The following is a 20,666-nucleotide window of genomic DNA, read 5'->3' on the forward strand; positions in this document are numbered from 1 at the left end:
AAATGAAAGAGCAACAATGATACAGTGTTTGTATGGGTGATTGAAATCCTTAAAACTAGTCATATTTTATGATTGTGTTTTCACATTATTGAAAAGTGCTTGAATTCTTGGTGCATGTAAATGCTTGTTGCCATGTTTATCAACAGGTCTGCTTAAAAATGATGCACTGCTCTTAGGTGGTTTAGCCTTGCCATTGCATTTCTTTTCCCTCGGATTAACAGCAGTTGGTATTAGTTCGTACGGCATTGTTCCATGAAGCGTCATCACTCCCTACGGGTTGCGCCAAAGAAGATAGGAGCAGGCTATACCTGAACAGGCCACTATGAATCGAGTATTAGTGCAAGGAATATGTATCAAAGGGCATTTATTATGGGCACTGCAGAAAAGAAGGTAGCGTTTTTTTTTAGTGGGAAATAGTAATGAGAAGAACTACTGCTACCACATATTACTAATTTTTACCATAAGACCTATGTGAGGAGAGATTTGTCAAAAGAATGTTGAGAATGTATTAAGTCAAAATCTAAAAATCATATGTCGGGATGAATGAACTCGCAAGATTCCAAATTGTATAAATAAATCTCATATCTACAGTAGTTGTGGCTCTGCAAAATAATTCACATTGGATTTTTTTTGTATTAACTCAGTGCCATAGACACATTTTCATGTCCTATAGTTTCCTATAGAAGTCTTTCACACTATTTTGGGTAATTTGTTTTATTTTATTATTACCGACTGACCTACCTACCTACCTACCTACCTACCTACCTACCTACCTACCTACCTACCTACCTACCTACCGACATACCTACCAACCTGCCTCCCTAAATACCTACCTACCAATCTACCTACCTACCTACCGACCTACCTACCTACCGACCTACCAACCTACCGACCTACCGACCTCGGACCTACCTATCTACCTACCTACCTACCTACCTACCTACCTACCTACCTACCTACCTACCTACCTACCTACCTACCTACCTACCTACCGACCTACCTACTAACCTACCTAGCTACCTAGCTACCTACCTACCTACCTACCTACCTACCGACATACCTACCAACCTGCCTCCCTAAATACCTACCTACCAATCTACCTACCTACCTACCTACCTACCGACCTACCTACCTACCGACCTACCAACCTACCGACCTACCGACCTCGGACCTACCTATCTACCTACCTACCTACCTACCTACCTACCTACCTACCTACCTACCTACCTACCTACCTACCTACCTACCTACTAACCTACCTAGCTACCTAGCTACCTACCTACCTACCTACCTACCTACCGATCTACCTACCTACTGACATACCTACCAACCTACCTCCCTAAATACCGACCTACCTACCAACCAATATTTTTGTTTTTGTTTTGTTTTCTGAAATATGATAACCAACTAAATTCTGCCACACACAGGGAGAAAAAGGATTCCCTGGAAATTTTGGCTACCCTGGACCGCAGGTAAACCACTCCCTTACACATCCCATAAAATTAACTATCACAACATTTCAATTCATTTAAATTTTTGATTGCAATCTTTTTTGTGTGTCTAGGGTGAAAAAGGAGAGAGGGGCCCACCTGGATATGTATGTATTATTATTTTTGCTTTTTGATGATGTACTCATTGTACTGTAATGTAAATTACTATATATTGTATAAATATAAATATATTAAACATGATCATTAAGTTTTATTACTATTATTATTATGATTCATGTCATCATATATTTTCTTAACATTTTTATTCTTGTGTTATTGTTGCAGTGACCTAGAGCCAAATAATAGGCACATTATACATTTTCTATGCCAAAGTATAGCAATTATCCTATTGAGAATCGTTACAGAAATTAAGTAAAAATTAAAAAAAATTAAAACATTATTCGGTCGTAACAAACAGAAACATTTAAAAAAATGGAAATAATTAAATATCTATATTATTCAACAGAAACATTTTGTGAAATTTGAATATAAAACAGTCCAAAAACATAATTCACACCTGCACAAAGGAATAGTTTGAAGTGAAATTACAAATAAGTAAATTAGCAAGTAAGTAAATAAATAAATGAATGAATGGATGAATGGATAAAAAAAGTCCAAAACAGAAACAAGGTTAAGAAAAAAACAAACACCTTTATAAGTCATTGGTATTCCTGCCCTCGATAGAACAGTTTCTCAATAGGTGGGGCGAGACACAAATGTCGGTCGTGTAACCGTTTTCGGTTTGTGGCAGGCATTTGCCTCCGCAAAATAATGCTAAGAAGAAGAAAACAGTGGGTCGATTACACTCCTTCATACAGTAGTTAATGGCGATAATGCCCTGCTCGATCTCTTCTTCCTGTTGGTTTTATTTCCTCCGCTACTGGAAGGTACAGTAAATGGTTAGAAAATGCTGTTAGCTTTCTACCATCAGAGGTTGGTAGTCACCAGTTATATTTACTTCGTTACATTTACTCAAATACGTTTTGGGACATTTTGTACTTCTGGGAGTATTTTTAGATCACTATACTTTTTACTTGAAGAGATTTGTGAAGAAGAAACTGTACTGCTACTCGGCTACATTAGGCTACATTGAAGCCCTTTTTAAAATCCCCTCCACGTAAGTTGTTAAAAAAGTAAAGGTGCTCTAAGTGTGATACTTGTGCTTAATTTATTTCTTTGATTTATACTGTTATTATTTTATTGTTTATAGATTATTTGAATTTATATTGATTGTTTTAATCTATTTTAAAATTAAATGTTATTTATTGTTGATTGGATGGAATTTGATGATTTGATGATCTGATTGAATGCTTGTTAAATTAAAAAAAAAATCAACAAATAAGACGTTGCTCCAGTTACTCAGTGCTTGAGTAGTTTTTTTCGCCAAGTACTTTTTTACTTTTACTTGAGTAATTATTTGGATGACTACTTTGTACTTTTACTTGACTCGTATTATTGGGAAGTAAATAGTACTCTTACTTAATTACAATTTACGACTCTACCTACCTCTGACCCACATCTTACTCTTTTTCTATCCACACGACGAAAAAGTTAGATAGATAGATAGATAGATAGATAGATAGATAGATAGATAGATAGATAGATAGATAGATAGATAGATAGATAGATAGATAGATAGATAGATAGATAGATAGATAGATAGATAGATAGATAGATAGATAGATAGATAGATAGATAGATAGATAGATAGATAGATAGATAGATAGATAGATAGATAGATAGATAGATAGATAGATAGATAGATAGATAGATAGATAGATAGATAGATAGATAGATACTTTATTTATCCCCGTAGGGAAATTCACACTTCCAGCAGTATCCTCCTGTTGAAAAATAAAATAATAAAATAAAGATATAGAATACAAAAATACCCAATATAACGTTTTGCTATAGTGTATTTGAATAGTGCTACGGAAAATACATGCTCAAATACAAGTTATCAATGTTTGTAAATATTTAGGGAAAAAAATTATTTGATATTGTGGCTGTTTTAAAACAGGTTAAAGGGGTGCTGGTATGCGATGTAGACCTGTATTCAAGTATAACTTTTTTCAAAGATACACAATTTTTTCATTCAATAAATTTGTGGAATGCTATGTCCTGAAGTCCGACCATTTGAGTACCACCATTATAAATAACATTAAATGTGCTATTAAGGTTCAATGCAAGAATTAAGTTGTAGATTGTGAAGTCCTCCTTTTGGGGTAAACAGGTTACTGGTGCTCCTGGTCCTCCAGGCCCTCGTGGTCTTCCTGGCCTACAAGGAGAGAAGGGTAAACAATGCCACAGTACACCTACACACAATAACGCATGTAGAAATATATCAAATTTACTTCCTTGGATTGATGTTAAACTTTCCTTTTCCTCGACTCTTTAAGGTTTTCCTGGACCTCAAGGAGAAGCAGGGCCACCAGGTAAGTCCATGACTTGGTTACTTATGGAGACCCTCCATGTTTACACCAACATGCACACTAGTGTAATACACACCTTTCTCTTGGATTTCAGGTCGCTTTGTTGAAGGACCTCGTGGGGAGACTGGCCAAAAAGGAGATGCGGGTCAGAAAGGAGACAAGGGTGTTGATGGAGAGTCTCTGGTTGGCCCACCGGGCAAACCAGGCCTGGATGGAGCTCCTGGACTTCCTGGATTACCTGGTATGTTTTAGCTTCAGGATGATTTTTACAGTTTTTTTTTCTTCTTCAGCATGTTTGAAATTTTGACGAATTTCGTGTGTGTTTGATCACAGTTGACCCTAACGAATGCCCCAATACAAGAGGTGCCCCAGGGCCACCTGGACCTGCAGGACTTCAAGGAGAGTTGGGACAGAAAGGTCAGAACAATATAAACAAATCAATTCATGGGTTATTTGAGTAACTGTATTTTCATTTTATATTTTTTGTGTGGATCCTAAAAGGTGACAAAGGAGACACTTGCGTCCGGTGTGACAGCTTCGGACCTGCGGGACTACCTGGGCCACAAGGCCTCAAAGGGGAGCGAGGTAAGAAAAAGTGCTGTTATTGTAGCGGTTCACATAATGTGGGATGAAAATTTAGTCAGTCAAACTATGAATGCGGCATGGGCTTGGTCTTGACTTATTGGTAGAATTTTTGCTCACATAGTTATCCACTGATCATCTTGTTATAGACTGGTGATCAGTAAAGGTTCATTTTTTTTTACTCTGAATCCTTAAGGACCTCCTGGTCCAGTGGGAGGCAAAGGAGACAAGGGTAATTCTGGACTCCCAGGAACTCCTGGAAGACCAGTAAGTATCACTGAAATACTTCCTCACTGAAACTATTGGAAACATTTATTACAATTCAACCTGTACTAAGGGCATCAACGGCATTCCTGGTTTGATCGGGGCCCCCGGTGCCGTAGGAGAGCCGGGAGACATCTTCATTGCCCCGGGTTTGAAAGGAGACAAAGGTTTCCCTGGGCCAGGTGGTTCACCTGGACAACCAGGTCTTGATGGACTCCCTGGACGAGACGGCCTTCCAGGTGTTCCTGGCCACAAAGGAGAACCTGTATGTGATTTCTGGTTTTAATTTTTAAACATTTTTATCGGAGTCATAATTGTTTTGGTAATCTTTGCTTTTAGGGCAAAGAGGGTATCAAAGGTGACCGTGGATCAATTGGGGATCCAGGCCTAACAGGACCCCCTGGTGAGAGGGGTCCCCCAGGTCTTCCAGGTTATGGGAGACCTGGAGTTCCTGGAGACAAGGGAAGTCAGGGGAGGTCTGGCATTCCCGGCGCACCTGGAGTACCTGGTAAGACATTGACAGTAACAATTATGCGGAAATGACATAATGAAATCCATACAAGTAAAAGAGTTGAGGGTCTTAACATTTAAGCATTTGTGTATTTTACATCTACCAGGTACAAAAGGTGAGCCAGGTCAAGGTGTAAGCACCCCTGGTCCCCAAGGTGTACCTGGACCACGAGGAGAACCTGGCAAGGATGGACCTCAAGGTAAATGATTACCTTCAGGGTTCAATTTTTATTTAACCAATGTTTTGGACTTGACCAATGACCTGGAGAAAGGCATCAGTTTGAACCTAAAAATGTTTCGGCCCATAGGTCTAACAGGTCTTCAAGGAGACTCAGGCATACCAGGTCTCCCAGGACAGAAAGGTGATCAAGGACCACCTGGAATTGGTTTTCCAGGCCCAACTGGTCCAAAAGGTGATTAAAGAAATCACAACCTTATTTATTTGATGGACTGCTATACCAAAATATTTAATTGGACCATGAAGATGACAAAATGGATTTAACTCATGTTTCTAGGAATTAGTGGAATTCCAGGGGCTCCGGGATTGCCTGGAGAAACTGGGAGACCTGGACAAGATGGTATCTCTGGACAACCTGGTCCACAGGGACAAAAAGTTTGTATTTATTCATGTGTATTTTTAAAACAAACAAATTATTGATAGAATGGCTGTTAATAAAGCTGGACCCTAAACCATATTGTATCTGACCATTTGGCCCTTTTATAATTCTGGGGGGTCTGAACAAGCAGTCACGTTTCATCTGTGTGACAGGGTGAACCAGGAATGGGGCTCCCTGGCCAAAAAGGTTCACAAGGTCCTCCAGGAATTATTGGCTTCCCAGGAGAGAAAGGTAGCACTGGATTGCCTGGTATTCCTGGGCAAGAAGGCCTTGCAGGACCACCAGGACCGCAGGGAGTAAAAGGTATAATTGACCATTAACAACAATAAACGTGTTAGCTCATTGGCATCTAGGTCAAAGCCTCAATTTTAAAAGAATTTTCACTTGGTTTTAGGCAACATTGGATACCCTGGACCTGCTGGAGTGGTAGGGCTGCCGGGTGCTCCAGGAAAAGGTTTACCAGGTGTCCCCGGGCCACAAGGACAACCTGGAGAGCCTGGTCCATTTGGTAGGTTAAATTGCACAGTCGTGCAAATAAAAATGTGTATTTCCCCTAATACTTGCCGGTAACCAGTTTAGTGTGTGCCCAACCTCCTCCATGCCTTGTGACTCTTGTAAGAATAGACAAGTTGGTTAATAAATGGATAGATGAATGAATGGCTGGATAGAAGGTCTGTTATTTAACACAGTGATTTTCTTAGACAGTTTTCATATACCTTTCTTGTTTCACTAAAGCCCTTGCATTATGTTTTAGGCAGAGTAGGTGAAAAGGGAGAGAGGGGCTATCCAGGTCCTCCTGGCATCAGTATGCCTGGGCCTCAAGGAGAAAAAGGACTTACTGGGTTTCCAGGAGTCCCTGGTGTAAAAGGATTGCCAGGACCACCTGGCTTGCCAGGAAGGGATGGACTAATTGGAAACCAAGGTAAGATTTTAAAACTGATTTTGTGTAGGCTACTTTACGTTTGGCCTTGATTAATAAGGAATTTCCTTCTTAATTTAACTTTTGTCTCCAGGCACCAAAGGTGAAATGGGGGTCATAGGCACTCCAGGATTGCCAGGATTTCCCGGACCACCTGGTTTACCCGGAAGTCAAGGTTTGAGAGGTAATAAAGCATCTGCCGAGATAAAGTTGGCAGGTCCATTTCTGACCAAGCACTCTCTGGATTGAGTCCATTTCTTGGCAGAAAAAATGGCATTAATAATCTGATTAGCTGCTTTGGGGACATCCGTTGCATTGACATATTAAGAACCGCTACGAGAGGAGACAGTTGACAATCTGGAGATGATCAAAACACTTATCATTTCAAAATACTTAGTGTACTCAGTGTGAATACACAATCCACAATATTTTTGTGAGTATTATTTTAGGAGTGGAAATAGGTTAGCTGTGTTTTCAGCTCAATCAACATCAAAAGATCTTAGTTGATTGTGCCACCCTTACAGTATTGTGACAAATTAGGTGAAAAAAAAACCCTCATTAAGTGTCTCACTCTCAGGTGATCCTGGTAACCCTGGTTTGCGAGGACCAGGAGGTGATTCTGGACTTAAAGGAGAGAGAGGTGAGACAGGTCTACAGGGGCCACCAGGGAATATGAGTAAAGTGGACATGGAGCATATGAAAGGGGAGAAAGGAGACCTTGGAGATCCAGGTGTGTAACCACGAAAATTAAAAGTCCAATCATGTCCCACTAACAGACAAATTTAAGTTATATATTTAATAACACCCTATATGTTTTCTGTTCCATCAGGAAATCCTGGTCTTAGTGGACAGAAAGGCTTCCGTGGACTACCCGGAGACCCTGGAATGCCAGGGAAAAATGGAGAGCCTGGTTTACCCGGACAGCCAGGTACACTATTCATCAAATCCATAATGATCAATATGGAACACACATCAAAGAAAAAAGCATATGCAATTCATCTCAGTGGTGCTAAATCTTGTTTGCATTTTAATAATGTGTCTCAGGTCAAAAAGGAGACACAGGTTATACCGGTGAACCTGGCAGTATGGGCCCACCTGGACAAAAGGGGAGTGCTGGCGAGATGGGGATACCAGGTAAGGCCAAAAGCAAATGTTAATTGTGTGATTAAAGGTACACGTGACAAGATATAGAAAGGAAAAGTTATTTTTTGTCACCTATGGTTTACAGGTCCAATTGGTCCAAAGGGCTTTAAAGGAGATATTGGAACTCCAGGCCATCCTGGTTTCAGAGGAACAGATGGAGAAAAGGGCGAACAAGGATTACCTGGTGAGCCAGGGATTGGTCTTCCAGGATTTCCAGGAGAAAGGGTAATTTGATTTTTATTTTTGTACTTTTTTAAAACTCCTGCAACGAGTCTGGTATAGAAACATACATATAATTAAGTTCTGAAGAATCAAATAATATTCAGACTACATTGGGAAACCATTGTCAGCTGAATATTCTCTGGGTTGACTGGCTTTCGCTATAAGTCACTGCAGACAAAAATACAATATGTCAATTACTTGTTTTGTTTTGATGGTTGTCACTAGTTTTTCCCACTTTAGACTTGATGTATTGCTTTTTACCTTCAGGGTCAATCTGGTCAACCAGGATTCCCAGGACCACGAGGGGAAAAGGGTTTGAAGGGTCACATGGGCACACCCGGCATGCCTGGATCGCCAGGAACTAAAGGAGACACAGGAATATTTGGCACACCAGGTGAGATTTTACTTTGTGTTGTGACACCTATTTACGAATATCACGCAACAGCATTACCCTCACGATGTACAATCTGTGAAGGCCAGCCTGGAATACCTGGCGAGAAGGGTGTCCCAGGGCTGCCAGGGTCTGCGGGAGAACCTGGTCGTGACGGCCGGCCGGGTAAGAAACAGATTTACTTTTCAACTACAGACTGCCATTCCTGATCAAGCTCCCTATATTGTGTCAAGTCTGCTTTTGTTGGCCACATTAGCAAATCAAGTTTGGACTTTGTCTTTACCAGGCAATAGTGGTTTGCCAGGACCCCCTGGTGCATCTGGAGAAAAGGGAGAAGCGGGAGTAGATGGCATCCCTGGATCATCGGGGGAGAGAGGAGACCCTGGTTTGTACCACATGAGAATGATAGTTTTTTTGTTTGTTTTGTTTGTTATCTGTTGAAGTATCAATCAATGAAAATGTTTTATCTTAATTAATTACATTATGATTTTAAGTAGGGATCTTCTGGTTTTTATTTGATATTGGGTGTGGGTACGATGTTAAAATACTGTATGGAATTTTAACAGATATCAGAAATTGACTTAAATTATTAACTTTATACTGCATGCAAGTAGTATATTCCAATTTTTACTACAGCTACATTTTGTCAAGCAGAAATTGGATGTAGCAACCAGAGAAGACTTAACTATTATGCTTTTTTGCACTAGCCATGGTTCATCTAGAATTGAGAGGGACCAAAAAACATTGATTAATCATGTCAACCTAACTCGACTTGTGCAACTAAAGTTGTTCAAATTCAAACTAATCTCTTCCAAATTCTGATAATAAAATACCCACCAGTAAGTGCATTTTAAATTTTTTGCTGATATTGAAACAGATGATATTCGTATAGGTCAATAACCCGGGCTGAAAAATCCATAACATATTGGAAATGCAAATGTTGTATTGAGACACTGCCAATTTTAAAGTAATCTCTGTGCTGCAGGTTTACCTGGTCTTAGCATTCCAGGACCATCAGGGGAGCAAGGTGTCAAAGGTGAGATTTCCCTTCATCACTGATTCCTCAAATTTCGAGTAAATTTTGATAAACAACATTATCCCCTATGTGTCTTGATATTCAGGTGAAAGAGGAAGTCCAGGTTTTCCTGGCAGCCCGGGCTATCCTGGCGTCCCTGGTATCAAAGGTGACAAGGGTCTTCCTGGATTTGAGGGACGCCAAGGTGAACCGGGAGAAATTGGGCCCACAGGAATTTCTCTAGAGGGCCCAAAAGGAAATCCAGGACAAGTTGGGCAACCAGGAGAACCGGGTATGTCACAATTAATTAAACATTTGGAAGAAAGATTTATAATCAGTCTGATTGTACTAGTGGAGGAAACTATATAATTTGATAACACAACAGGAATTGGTGGCCCTCCGGGACCTCCTGGTGTGCCGGGACGAGATGGCCAAAAAGGAGACAAAGGAGACCAGGGTCTTCCTGGTTTCCAAGGAGAGTTAGGACAAAAGGGTGACTCTGGAACACCTGGATTTCCCGTATGTAACACGCCTATTGAAAAGTTACAAATTTTACTATCTATCTATATAAGACCAAGTTTTTAAGTAACTTATCATTTTAATTGTTACACAGGGACCGGCTGGGCTTCCAGGTGTTTATGGTCCCAAAGGAGAGAGAGGACAACAAGGGGTGCCAGGATTTCCAGGTGAACGCAAATGCATTATACTCCCCTTTTCTTAAACACAAAATTTGAAGCTGTTCTTCCATTTTCATGAATAATGTTTAGGTACAAAAGGTGGTCAAGGCGACTTTGGCTTCAAAGGAGAAGTTGGAGATAGAGGATATCAAGGAGAAAAGGGTAAGGGGAGTTTGGCGTAAAACATGGTCTGCAAGAGATGCTCATGATATAATTTAAGTTTGGCATTGAGCTATCACTTTAATCTTACTTTTTTGATATTTTCTATTCTATTGTCTATTGCTATGAGCTGGAACCGCTTCCTGTGGCTGTGTTCTGTAATCTCTTAAAGAGTAGATCATCTTTCCTTGAATTTTTTTCCCCTAAACGCCTTTTTACATCGTTTTAATGTGAGTGTTTGCATGCCTATAAAAATATGCACATTGTTTGTTTTTATTTGAGAGGGTTAAGTCTCACAACAGCAATTTTTTATTACATCCTCAAGGGAAGTTAGGGTGGAACGCAAATGATGAAAGACCCTTAACACATCAACTAGCAGTTCTACAGTTTGATTGATCTAAAAAAATACATTTTATTTCATTTCAGGTAATGTTGGCCTGCCTGGTCCCCCTGGTCCACACACATTTATCAAGGGAGATGCAGGTCAGCCAGGTATCACAGGACTACCAGGTCCACAAGGGCCATCTGGGTTCCCAGGACAGAAAGGACTGCAAGGTAACATTGAAAAATGTATCAATAATTCAATTGTATGTGCACAATTCACTCTGTATTGATTGAGGCGTCTTGAGTAAAGGAATTTTAGCTTGATTATTGTGATCTTAGGGGGCCTCTCAAATTGCTTTAACAATATTTTCCTTCACAGGTCTGACAGGTATTCAAGGTCCAAAAGGAGAAGACGGCCTCCCTGGATATCACGGGCAGCCAGGGACCAAAGGCGACGCTGGTCTACCTGGGCCTCAGGGTTAGAAGTCCCCATTGTTCTTCGTGACAATATATCCAATTAATAGAAACAGTCATTTATAAATCATGTTTTTAGGTCCTAGAGGATATCCCGGCCCACCAGGACCTGATGGGGTTCCTGGTCAGTTGGGACCCCCCGGCCCTTCTTCAATGGATCACGGTTTCCTGGTGACTCGGCACAGCCAAACAGTGGACATTCCAGTTTGTCCAGAGGGCACTTCACCCATATATGATGGCTACTCCCTGCTCTACGTACAAGGCAATGAACGCTCCCATGGACAGGACCTTGGTGAGTATCTTATACTGGTGAAATAAACAAGTAGGTTTGTAAGGAACATTTTCTTCTTTATAGGTACGGCAGGGAGCTGTCTAAGAAAGTTCAGTCCAATGCCCTTTTTGTTCTGCAACATCAACAACGTCTGCAACTTCGCCTCCCGCAATGATTACTCCTACTGGCTGACCTCGCCAGAGCCTATGCCTATGAGTATGGCGCCAATTACTGGCGAAAGCATCAAACCTTTCATCAGCAGGTGTGTCTTTTTGACTCTCCACCAAGTTCCTGAGTGAAAATAATCACACGTCTGACTTTTTTGAACGCTTTGTGTTTCAAAGGTGTGCTGTGTGTGAAGCGCCAGCCATGGTGATTGCGGTTCACAGTCAGACCATCATGATCCCTCCCTGTCCTTCTGGTTGGGACTCTCTGTGGATTGGCTACTCTTTCGTCATGGTGAGACACAACAGAGTGAATGACAAAATGGAATGTGATAGTAAAATGAGCAAATGATTTGCAAGGCATCACAATTACACATTCTAGGTCACATTTATCCACTGATTGGCAACCATAGAATATAGAATCGAGCACACAGGTAGCAAAATAGATTGTGTCTTACCCAAAGTTACTTGGACAGCCAAAATTCAACTGGTTAGTCAATGGATGACAGAGTTAACAACAACTTCTTTGTGATGTGACTGTGTAAACCTAAGCTTCAAATCTAGAAAATAAATCAATTGTAAATCAATCTAAGAAATGTATATATCTATTTTGTTTTTAATATTGGACACATGCAAAGGAGATTGCATCGGATGCTAGTTTGTTAGTTTGACTAATACGTTGTTTAGACTTTTATGCACTGTTGGCATCATTGTCACTATCAGCCAAAAAGGTTGCTGTTACAATTTTTTTTGCATTTACTCTAGAGAAAGAAAAAAACTACAAAAATCATGCCATTACTATTATCTCAGTCATCAATCTCCAAATGTTATTTCTTGCTTCTACACAAAATATGAAACTTAAATGCATTACCCTCCACTACTCCATCAAAGAAGCAATAAAAAATTAATTATTTTGCTATAACAATATTACTCTTTTATACCATTAGGACTGTGCCGTGTAGCAGTGAAATTAGCATGAGTACAGCTAGCAAACTTTACGGTGAAAGGCTGAAATGAACAATGCCAATTTTGAACTTGATATTGACAAAGTTTCAATATGAATGAAGGCCTAAGTATGAGATAAGGTCCAAAGCAAACAATAATATAATATAAGATGATATGATAGGATATGGTATCAATTTATATCATTTAATAAAAAATATAATATAATATAATATAATATAATATAATATAATATAATATAATATAATATAATATAATATAATATAATATAATATAATATAATATAATATAATATAATATAATATAATATAATATAATATAATATAATATAATATGATATGATATGATATAATATAATATAATATAATATAATATAATATAATATAATATAATATAATATAATATAATATAATATAAGCCCTGCGACTGGCTGGCAACCAGTTCAGGGTGTCCCTTGCCCACTGCCTGAAGGTAGCTGGGACGGGCTCCAGCACCCCCGCGACCCTGCTGAGGATAAGCAGTGCAGATAATGAATGGATGGACAATACTATACAGTACAATACAGTACACTAGTCTTTATTGTCATTGATAACAACGAGATTAAACACAGGACTCCTGGATAAACAAGATAAAAATGTAATAAAGACTGAAAAGATACAAAATATTAGGACAAATAGACCATAATATATACAATAAACACTCGCAAAATATCAGTCCAAGCTTTCTTGATGTCTTGTCTGAGAACCAAATTTTGGAAAATCATTTTTACATTATTGAAACAAAAACGTTATGTTATCAAACGAGGGATAACAACTACAGTAGCTAAAACGTACCCATGCTATCCAATCTACATGGCTGATCATACTTTGTATATTTGTGTAGCACACAAGTGCCGGTGCCGAAGGTTCCGGTCAGGCATTGGCTTCTCCCGGTTCCTGCTTGGAGGAATTCCGAAGCGCTCCGTTCATCGAGTGTCACGGTCGGGGAACCTGTAACTACTACGCCAACTCCTACAGCTTCTGGCTTGCCACCATTGAAGACAGCGATATGTTTACGTAAGTCTAATGGGCTTCATTATTGATTATTGTCGCTACACACGTTTTTCCAACATCTCTGCATGAATATAATCTCTGCTGAAAGCCGCTCATCCGCAATAGCATCTGTCTCAAGCGGTTACATGAACCTACAAAAATGACGGCGTCAACATTAATAACACGTAAAACATTTTTTAAGAACTATATCCTCGACGCGGCGAACAAAAAGACTACTTGCAATGTTTGCAAAGCAGACCTTGGGTATCGTGGTGGTAGATTGGTGACGCATGAACATTGAAAGAGTATGTCAAACAGTTAAATGAAACAGAGCCTGACTCGCCTCTGTAAGGGCCCAGGCACACAGCCGTTTGCGTCTGTATCGCAGGTAAAATTGTGCGGTTTTTTTTTGCCCGTGGTTGCCCGCGATGGAAAATGTGCAAAATTGGCCAACCCGCTGTTCATCGGTGGTATGCCCGCAAAACAGACGCCGGCGACTGTTCCGCTTCCTCATCGCATCATTTCCGCGTCATTTTCTCGTGTGGACCACAGGTATAAAAGCTCGGTGTTTTGCCCAAATCCGACTCCTACGCAAACCCCCCCCCCCTCGCGTGAACGCGCATTCTGCTGCGATCGCTCTTGTTGGAAGCGTGCATTGACGTTGGTGACTTTTTCATCCGCGTTAACAAACGCATTTTGTAGAATACGATCGCACTTTATTGTTTAAATAAACGCGTTATATAGACTAGGATCTCCCAATTGTTATAATTAGCTCGCTTTATTGTTTTAATACGCGTTTTATATAGAATACGATCGCTTTTGTTGGAAGCGCAGCAGAATGCGCGTTCATGCGAGGGGGGGGGGATTTTATATACGGTGTGCATTACCGTTCGATTACGTTCACAACAAAAACAAAGACGGAATGGTTTAAGTTGTATTACATTCCCCAACAAATGCAAGACGAAGTGGTTTTGGTTATATGTTCGCCATTACATTCCCTAAAAGTGATATAAAAGTGAGATAAAACGAGGTAAAATTGGTTGTAGTAGCGAGGGGATGCAAATCTCGGCAGGGATGCATTTCTCGGCATAACTCCGGACTGTAGAAATCATAACCGCTCAAGACACAGTCCCGTGAAGATCAAGATTTCAAGCTATGGCACCGAAGAAGCCAATATGTTATTATTGTAATAGTTTTTCATTTTGATTTTATTATCTTTTTATGAAATGAAAATAAATGTCAAGAAATAAAAATGGATTAAGACGAGGTCACTACGGTGACGGGGATCCATGTCCACCCCTTGACGTCTCGAGCACAACTGACGTGTGCTCGGCAAATCGCGCTGTATATACGCGGAGAAAGGCGTTTGACCGTCACACGCGTAACACGCTAATTTCCCGTAATAACACCGCGATACAGGCGCAGAACATGCTATTACCATGCTCCACCCACGATTACCCGCTGAAATTTCGCGTCCTACCCATGTGTAACCACGCCCTGGCCGCGGCCAGAGCACGTCGTTCCGTGTCATTTCCGTGTCATTACCTCGTGTGCCGCCCGCGGTTAACACGTGCTCAAAGTTTTTAGCAGCTCAAAACTTTTTTGTGCGGCCAACCGTGTGTGAATTTCCGACCGCGAGTAAAGCACTGCTGTATCTCGTCTATATGGCGGTCTCAAAGCGTCCAACAGCGCCTGCTTCACGGCCAGAAATTCCTGGCCGTGATTCAGCCTCGATACGCCCGTGAAAGGCTGTGTACCCGTGCTCTAAAGTATTGAGCAGCGCAAAACATTTTCGCGCTGCCAACCGCGCGTGAATTTCCGACCGCGTGTTAAGCACTGCTGTATCTCGTCTGTATGGCGATCTCAAAGCGTCCAATAGCGTCCGCCTCACAGGCAGAAATTTCTGGCCGTGATTCAGCCGCAAACGGCTGTGTGACCGGGCCCTAAGATTCAAGTAATATTCAAGCCAATACAGTTTTGATCCTATGCATTTTCTATTCTATACGTGTTTATTTCGCTATAAAAGAGAGCTTGAGCATTATGCCAGACTGAGACTGACAAACATATTTGAAATGAAATGCATGCCGTCCCAAGAACAAATGTCAGTTGTTAAAACGTTAAAAACAACCAACGGTAGTTTTTAAAACTGTTTGATTTCCAATTGTTTGGAATCATTAAGGTATTTTGTTACAGTCATTGCAGTTGTACTTTCCAAAATACACATCATATTGCTTTTATTTACTCTTGTACTGCTGCTAATTAGCGTGTTCTCGGTTTGTAGTGATAAAAATGTTTACTTAATTTTATTTCATTAATTATTTGCCCGTGCCCAAAAACTGGACATATATTTTTTAGGGATTTTTGTCTTTGCTGACCGAGCACTGTGCCTAATTAGTTTAAAATTTTTATTTAATTTTTGAAAAAAAAATAGAAAATAAATGGTCTTATTTTTCCTGTGTTTATCATCAGTTTTCACATAATTAAATATACATCATGCTAAATTTAATTAAAAAATGAATAATTATCAGATCATTTAAAGAATCGTTCCAATAGTCGGTGACTAGTCCACTATCAAAATAGTCATTTGTTGATGACCTAAATACAACTTATGCTAGTGCACTTAATGGATAATTAGTACAATCGGGCTCCCGGGTATTGAAGCTAGACCCAGCCTGAGCCAGACTAATTCATTAACTTTGAGGGACTGGAAAAAAAAACATTTTTTATGTTTTATTTATGAGGGCCCAACCCGAACCCGAACGAAATGACTGACATCCAGTCTCGGGCTTAAAATCTTCCTCTACAACCGACTGAGCCTTTCCTCTTTTATCCGCAGGAAACCAGTCCCAACCACGTTAAAAGCGGGAAATCTGCGAACGCACATTAGCCGCTGTCAGGTGTGCATGAAGAGGACATAAATCCCTCGCCTGATTTGCGACGCAGTGCCTTCAAACTTCCGAGGATGGTGCTACTTCCCTGCATGCGTGAGAAAGCAGGGACTGAGTTTGAACTTTTACAAACCAGAAAAAAAAATCAAAAAGACCAAGTGCCTTTTGCTCTATGCGGAACACTTCTACTAACCAAGAATGGCGCCCAGTTTACCATTGCACTGAGTACAACCCCCCCAAAAAAACAAACAAAAAAACTGGTAAACTTGTGTTCATTTTGAATGGGTTGCATATGTAAGCCAGGTGCTATTGAATCTTACTCATCTGCCACTTTCAATGTCATTTTTTGAAAGAGAAACATGTATTATAACCAAAAGCCACTAGTTTACACACACTGATATCACGGATGGGACTTGCCACTGATTCTACATTCATTACGCTAATGCACGACACGCAGATGTATATCGATTATCCTGTTGTAAATATAATGCATTCCTAGTTCAACATACTCTCCTCAGGTTATTATTGAGTCTACTTTGTGTGTTATTAAATCCCTTTTTATTTATAAAATGTATAAGACTCAAATGAATGCAAGGTTCAACGGAGCCAGAGACATTTAGAGCATTTAGTGACATGTTTTAAACAGCATTATGTTTGTTTGACTGATAACTTCTCTGTTGTAAAACGCACGCTCGCCCCCAAACAAAAAAAAAAGATGAAGTTAGAAAGCTTATATTATTTTTTCTTGGTTGTTAAATTGCTATGTTCCATCAAATGAAAATAATCAATTAAAAACAAATGTTCAATGTTTTGCTATGTGGCGTTTATTGATATGAAGCGCTAAATGTCAAGACCAGAAAGGAGACAGGACCCACTTGCGTTGCGTTTCTCACAAGTTTTATCGGAAGAAAGAGAAAGGGCTGCGCCCACGATCCGGTGTTCTCTGGACGCTAGAAGAAAGTCGCTCTGGTACTCGGACTGTGCTTCGAACACGGAAGTGGATCTTCCGTGGCGAGCGAGGGCAGTGTCAGGGACGGAAAAAAGCGGGTCGGTAGCCGGGACAGGAGAGCAAAAACGTGGTTGGGGTCGGAAGCGAGTCGAAGCCAAAATAAAAGAGAAGACGTAGTCGTGGACAAAGAGGTCGAAAGCCGGGGCGGGAGAGCAGACGTGGTCAGGATAAAAAACGGGTTGAAGCCAGGGACAGACGGGAGCAAAACACGGCACAGGTGGGAGTTAGGGACGGAAAAGCTTGCCGAGTGTTCACTGAGGACTGACAAAAGGGGACAGACAGGACTGGGTTCAAATACTGATTGGAAGCCGATCAGAACCCGTGGCAGTTGGCGCCAAAAGAGCGGGCACAGCTGAGTCACATCAGAAACCACGAAACTAAATGTATTGTGTTTTCCGGACTAAACCCTTAATTGGCCAAAAAGTGAATGAGCGCCTTATGTACGGAAGAACTTGGAAATGCTCAACAGAGAATTATCATATTTGTACAATTGATATTTGTCACGGACCACAATTGCATAAAAATTGTGGCAATGAGGATCAGACCTAGATCTGAGAACTAAATCCTAACTACCTGGCCTTTAGGGCCATAGACGTTATCATGTTTTCAAACGAGGGAAAAGAACTAGAGTAGGTCAAACGTACCCACGCTATCCAATCTACATGGCTGATCATACTTTGTATATTTGTGTAGCACACAAGTCTTATTGTAGGTTTTTGGGGTGATGGACCCATGTGGAGGAAGCAGGAACTAAGACCAGGGGCCTCAAAAAAAGGATGTTATTTATTAACAAAACCAGCACCAAAGTACAAAGAAGAGGACACAAAGCAACTAACAAAATGCCCAAACAAGAAACCAGAAACAAAAAACAAATCGGCGGTAAAAATGACAGAGAAAATAAAAAGACCTGACGAGGTGTGCTGTTCAAATGTCCTTATGAGATAATTAGGGACAAGTGCGTGGTGATTGGACACATCTGTACTAATTCCAAACTCATTAAGTGCCCTCTGGTGGAAGGAAGCGTATCAAACCCTAACATAACCTCCCTCCAATGGCCAGATGGCCTAAAAAAATGATTCAAAAAAATTTATGGAAGCTGCAGCAACGGAAAGACTGAAGGTCCTAGCCCCTGCGCCAAGACAGGAACCAGGTGCGACTGAGGGGCTTTCTCCTCACCGGGACAGAAATGGGGAGCCTCCTGCTGGTATCTTTGATGGTCGTGTCATTTTATTATGTTTTGGAGGTGATGGACCCATGTGGGGGAAACAGGAACTGAGGCAGGAGTGCTTAAAACGAGGATTATATTGATTAACAAAACCAGAACAAAAGTAACAAACAAACAAGTGGGCACAAATCAATTAACAAAATGCCCAATCAAGAAATCAAGAAATCAGAAACAAAAACCAAACCTGATTCAGCGATGACAGAGTAAGTGAAAATGACCCGACAATGTATGCCAACCAAAATGTCCTTACAAATAATCAGATTAATTAAGTACAGGTGTGTGGTGGACACAAATTTGACACAAAACGTCCCAATTCCAAACCAGTTAGGCGCCCTCTGGTGGAAGGAGGTGCGCCAGACCCCAACACTTACCTCATCATCACTATTTCTAGACCCTGTGCGAGATACAAACCTCATAGAAAACAGAAAACAGAAAGTGGAGGTAAATTGGTATTTCATTTTGCTTCTCTTTTTCTTAGCGTTAACTTGGCATTGTAAGTGACAAACGTTATAGAATACCTGCGGACACGCGTTTATATCTTTCAGTATGACTGAATTACTTCCACAATGCCTTCTTCTTCGTTCAGTTCAGAATCTTGCGCTTCATAAAGACTTTGCTAGTCGGAAATACACAATGTATTTCAGTGGTCCTAAACCATTCTGTACTACGGACTGGTTTAATATCTGACAATATTCTTGAGGCCCGACCCAATAATATCATCAACACAGTAGAGCTGCGACTAAAAAATAGTGTGATGGTGAGATAAAATTGGCCTTTTCAAGTGTCATCTGTATAATTAGTATGCTATGGCAGGGGTCGGCAACAAAACAAAACAAATTTGGAGCCACAAAAAATCAAAACCTTTATATAAGCCTTATAATGAATGCAACACGTACTGTGTGTATCTATCCATCCATCCATTATCTGCACCGCTTATCCACAGTAGGGTCGCGGGGGTGCTGGAGCCCATCCCACCTATTTTCGGGCAGTGGGCAGGGGACACCCTGAACCGGTTGCCAGCCAGTCACAGGGCACACAGAGACAGATAACTCACTCTCTCGTTAACACCTAGGGAAAATTTGGACCGGCCTGACATCCATGTTTTTGGGAATGTGGGAGGGAACCGGCATGCCCGGAGGAAACCCACGCAAGCACGGGGAGAACATGCAAACTCCCACAGGAAGTTTCGATCTCATGACCTCAGAACTGTGTCGTACACGCGCTAACCACTGTGCTGCAGTGCTGCTTGTGTATATCTAGATTAGCTACTGTATATTAGCCTACTATCAAAATGATCATGTTTAATGCAGCCCAACCTTTGGAGAATGACGCACCAAACAACAAATTTTTGAAGGAGTGTGGCTTATAATCTAGTGCACCTTCTTGTGTGTAAAATATGGTAATAAAAGTAAGTTTCACTATTTAACCACATTTGATTCCACCCCCAACATCCCTCCACCACACCCAAAATCATGTGCTGTACATACAGCAAATGTTAGTTTGAAATGACATGTACCTGCTCTTTTCTTTATTTTTATCCATTTTGTGGTTGTTGTTGACTGCCAACAAAGTGCATCTTTTACCACAAGGTATACACAAAAAATACAGACACCTCTGTGTACTTAAAGTTTGTCTCAAAATGTGAAATAACTTTGGAAGTGTTTAAATAAATATCACATTTTAACTGTATTTAGAAGGTACAACAGTCATGAAAAATTCTGAGCTTTAACTTATGCAATATAATTTACTGCAAATGTACTGTTTTTGTAAATGCTTCATTGAACAGAACGCATACACACTCGCATGCAAATATTCCAATGTTCCATTTCAAACAAAACCTTAACTATTTTGATTTGGGTTCTGAAATAGCTGATGAAATGGAAGCGATTTATTTTG

General features: G+C 40.5%; 1 protein-coding gene across 2 annotated transcripts in view; it reads left to right on the top strand.

The window, feature by feature from the left end:
- Positions 1-17,346, top strand: part of col4a1 (collagen, type IV, alpha 1) — a 56,170-nt gene extending 38,824 nt beyond the window's left edge. The window contains exons 17-52 of one of the 2 annotated variants that reach the window (XM_088353570.1): positions 1,428-1,472; positions 1,565-1,597; positions 3,724-3,784; positions 3,890-3,925; positions 4,017-4,163; positions 4,256-4,339; positions 4,424-4,507; positions 4,701-4,771; positions 4,842-5,033; positions 5,108-5,276; positions 5,386-5,478; positions 5,587-5,691; positions 5,794-5,891; positions 6,048-6,198; positions 6,290-6,407; positions 6,654-6,817; positions 6,909-6,998; positions 7,392-7,544; positions 7,644-7,742; positions 7,859-7,948; positions 8,043-8,182; positions 8,447-8,573; positions 8,655-8,735; positions 8,857-8,955; positions 9,556-9,606; positions 9,692-9,877; positions 9,971-10,104; positions 10,199-10,271; positions 10,353-10,424; positions 10,848-10,976; positions 11,125-11,223; positions 11,299-11,511; positions 11,575-11,752; positions 11,835-11,949; positions 13,500-13,672; positions 16,485-17,346. In XM_088353570.1, the coding sequence (XP_088209696.1) occupies positions 1,428-1,472; positions 1,565-1,597; positions 3,724-3,784; positions 3,890-3,925; positions 4,017-4,163; positions 4,256-4,339; positions 4,424-4,507; positions 4,701-4,771; positions 4,842-5,033; positions 5,108-5,276; positions 5,386-5,478; positions 5,587-5,691; positions 5,794-5,891; positions 6,048-6,198; positions 6,290-6,407; positions 6,654-6,817; positions 6,909-6,998; positions 7,392-7,544; positions 7,644-7,742; positions 7,859-7,948; positions 8,043-8,182; positions 8,447-8,573; positions 8,655-8,735; positions 8,857-8,955; positions 9,556-9,606; positions 9,692-9,877; positions 9,971-10,104; positions 10,199-10,271; positions 10,353-10,424; positions 10,848-10,976; positions 11,125-11,223; positions 11,299-11,511; positions 11,575-11,752; positions 11,835-11,949; positions 13,500-13,672; positions 16,485-16,566 (4,035 nt within the window). In that variant the 3' untranslated portion in view covers positions 16,567-17,346. Of the gene's footprint in view, positions 1-1,427; positions 1,473-1,564; positions 1,598-3,723; positions 3,785-3,889; positions 3,926-4,016; positions 4,164-4,255; positions 4,340-4,423; positions 4,508-4,700; positions 4,772-4,841; positions 5,034-5,107; positions 5,277-5,385; positions 5,479-5,586; positions 5,692-5,793; positions 5,892-6,047; positions 6,199-6,289; positions 6,408-6,649; positions 6,818-6,908; positions 6,999-7,391; positions 7,545-7,643; positions 7,743-7,858; positions 7,949-8,042; positions 8,183-8,446; positions 8,574-8,654; positions 8,736-8,856; positions 8,956-9,555; positions 9,607-9,691; positions 9,878-9,970; positions 10,105-10,198; positions 10,272-10,352; positions 10,425-10,847; positions 10,977-11,124; positions 11,224-11,298; positions 11,512-11,574; positions 11,753-11,834; positions 11,950-13,499; positions 13,673-16,484 lie in introns of both variants that reach the window. The other variant, XM_088353569.1, reaches the window with a different exon arrangement.
- Positions 17,347-20,666: the final 3,320 nt, after the last annotated feature.

The sequence above is a fragment of the Urocampus carinirostris genome, chromosome 14 (genome assembly GCF_059441175.1).
Source record: "Urocampus carinirostris isolate Australia breed hairy pipefish chromosome 14, RoL_Ucar_1.0, whole genome shotgun sequence".
Lineage (NCBI taxonomy): Eukaryota > Metazoa > Chordata > Actinopteri > Syngnathiformes > Syngnathidae > Urocampus > Urocampus carinirostris.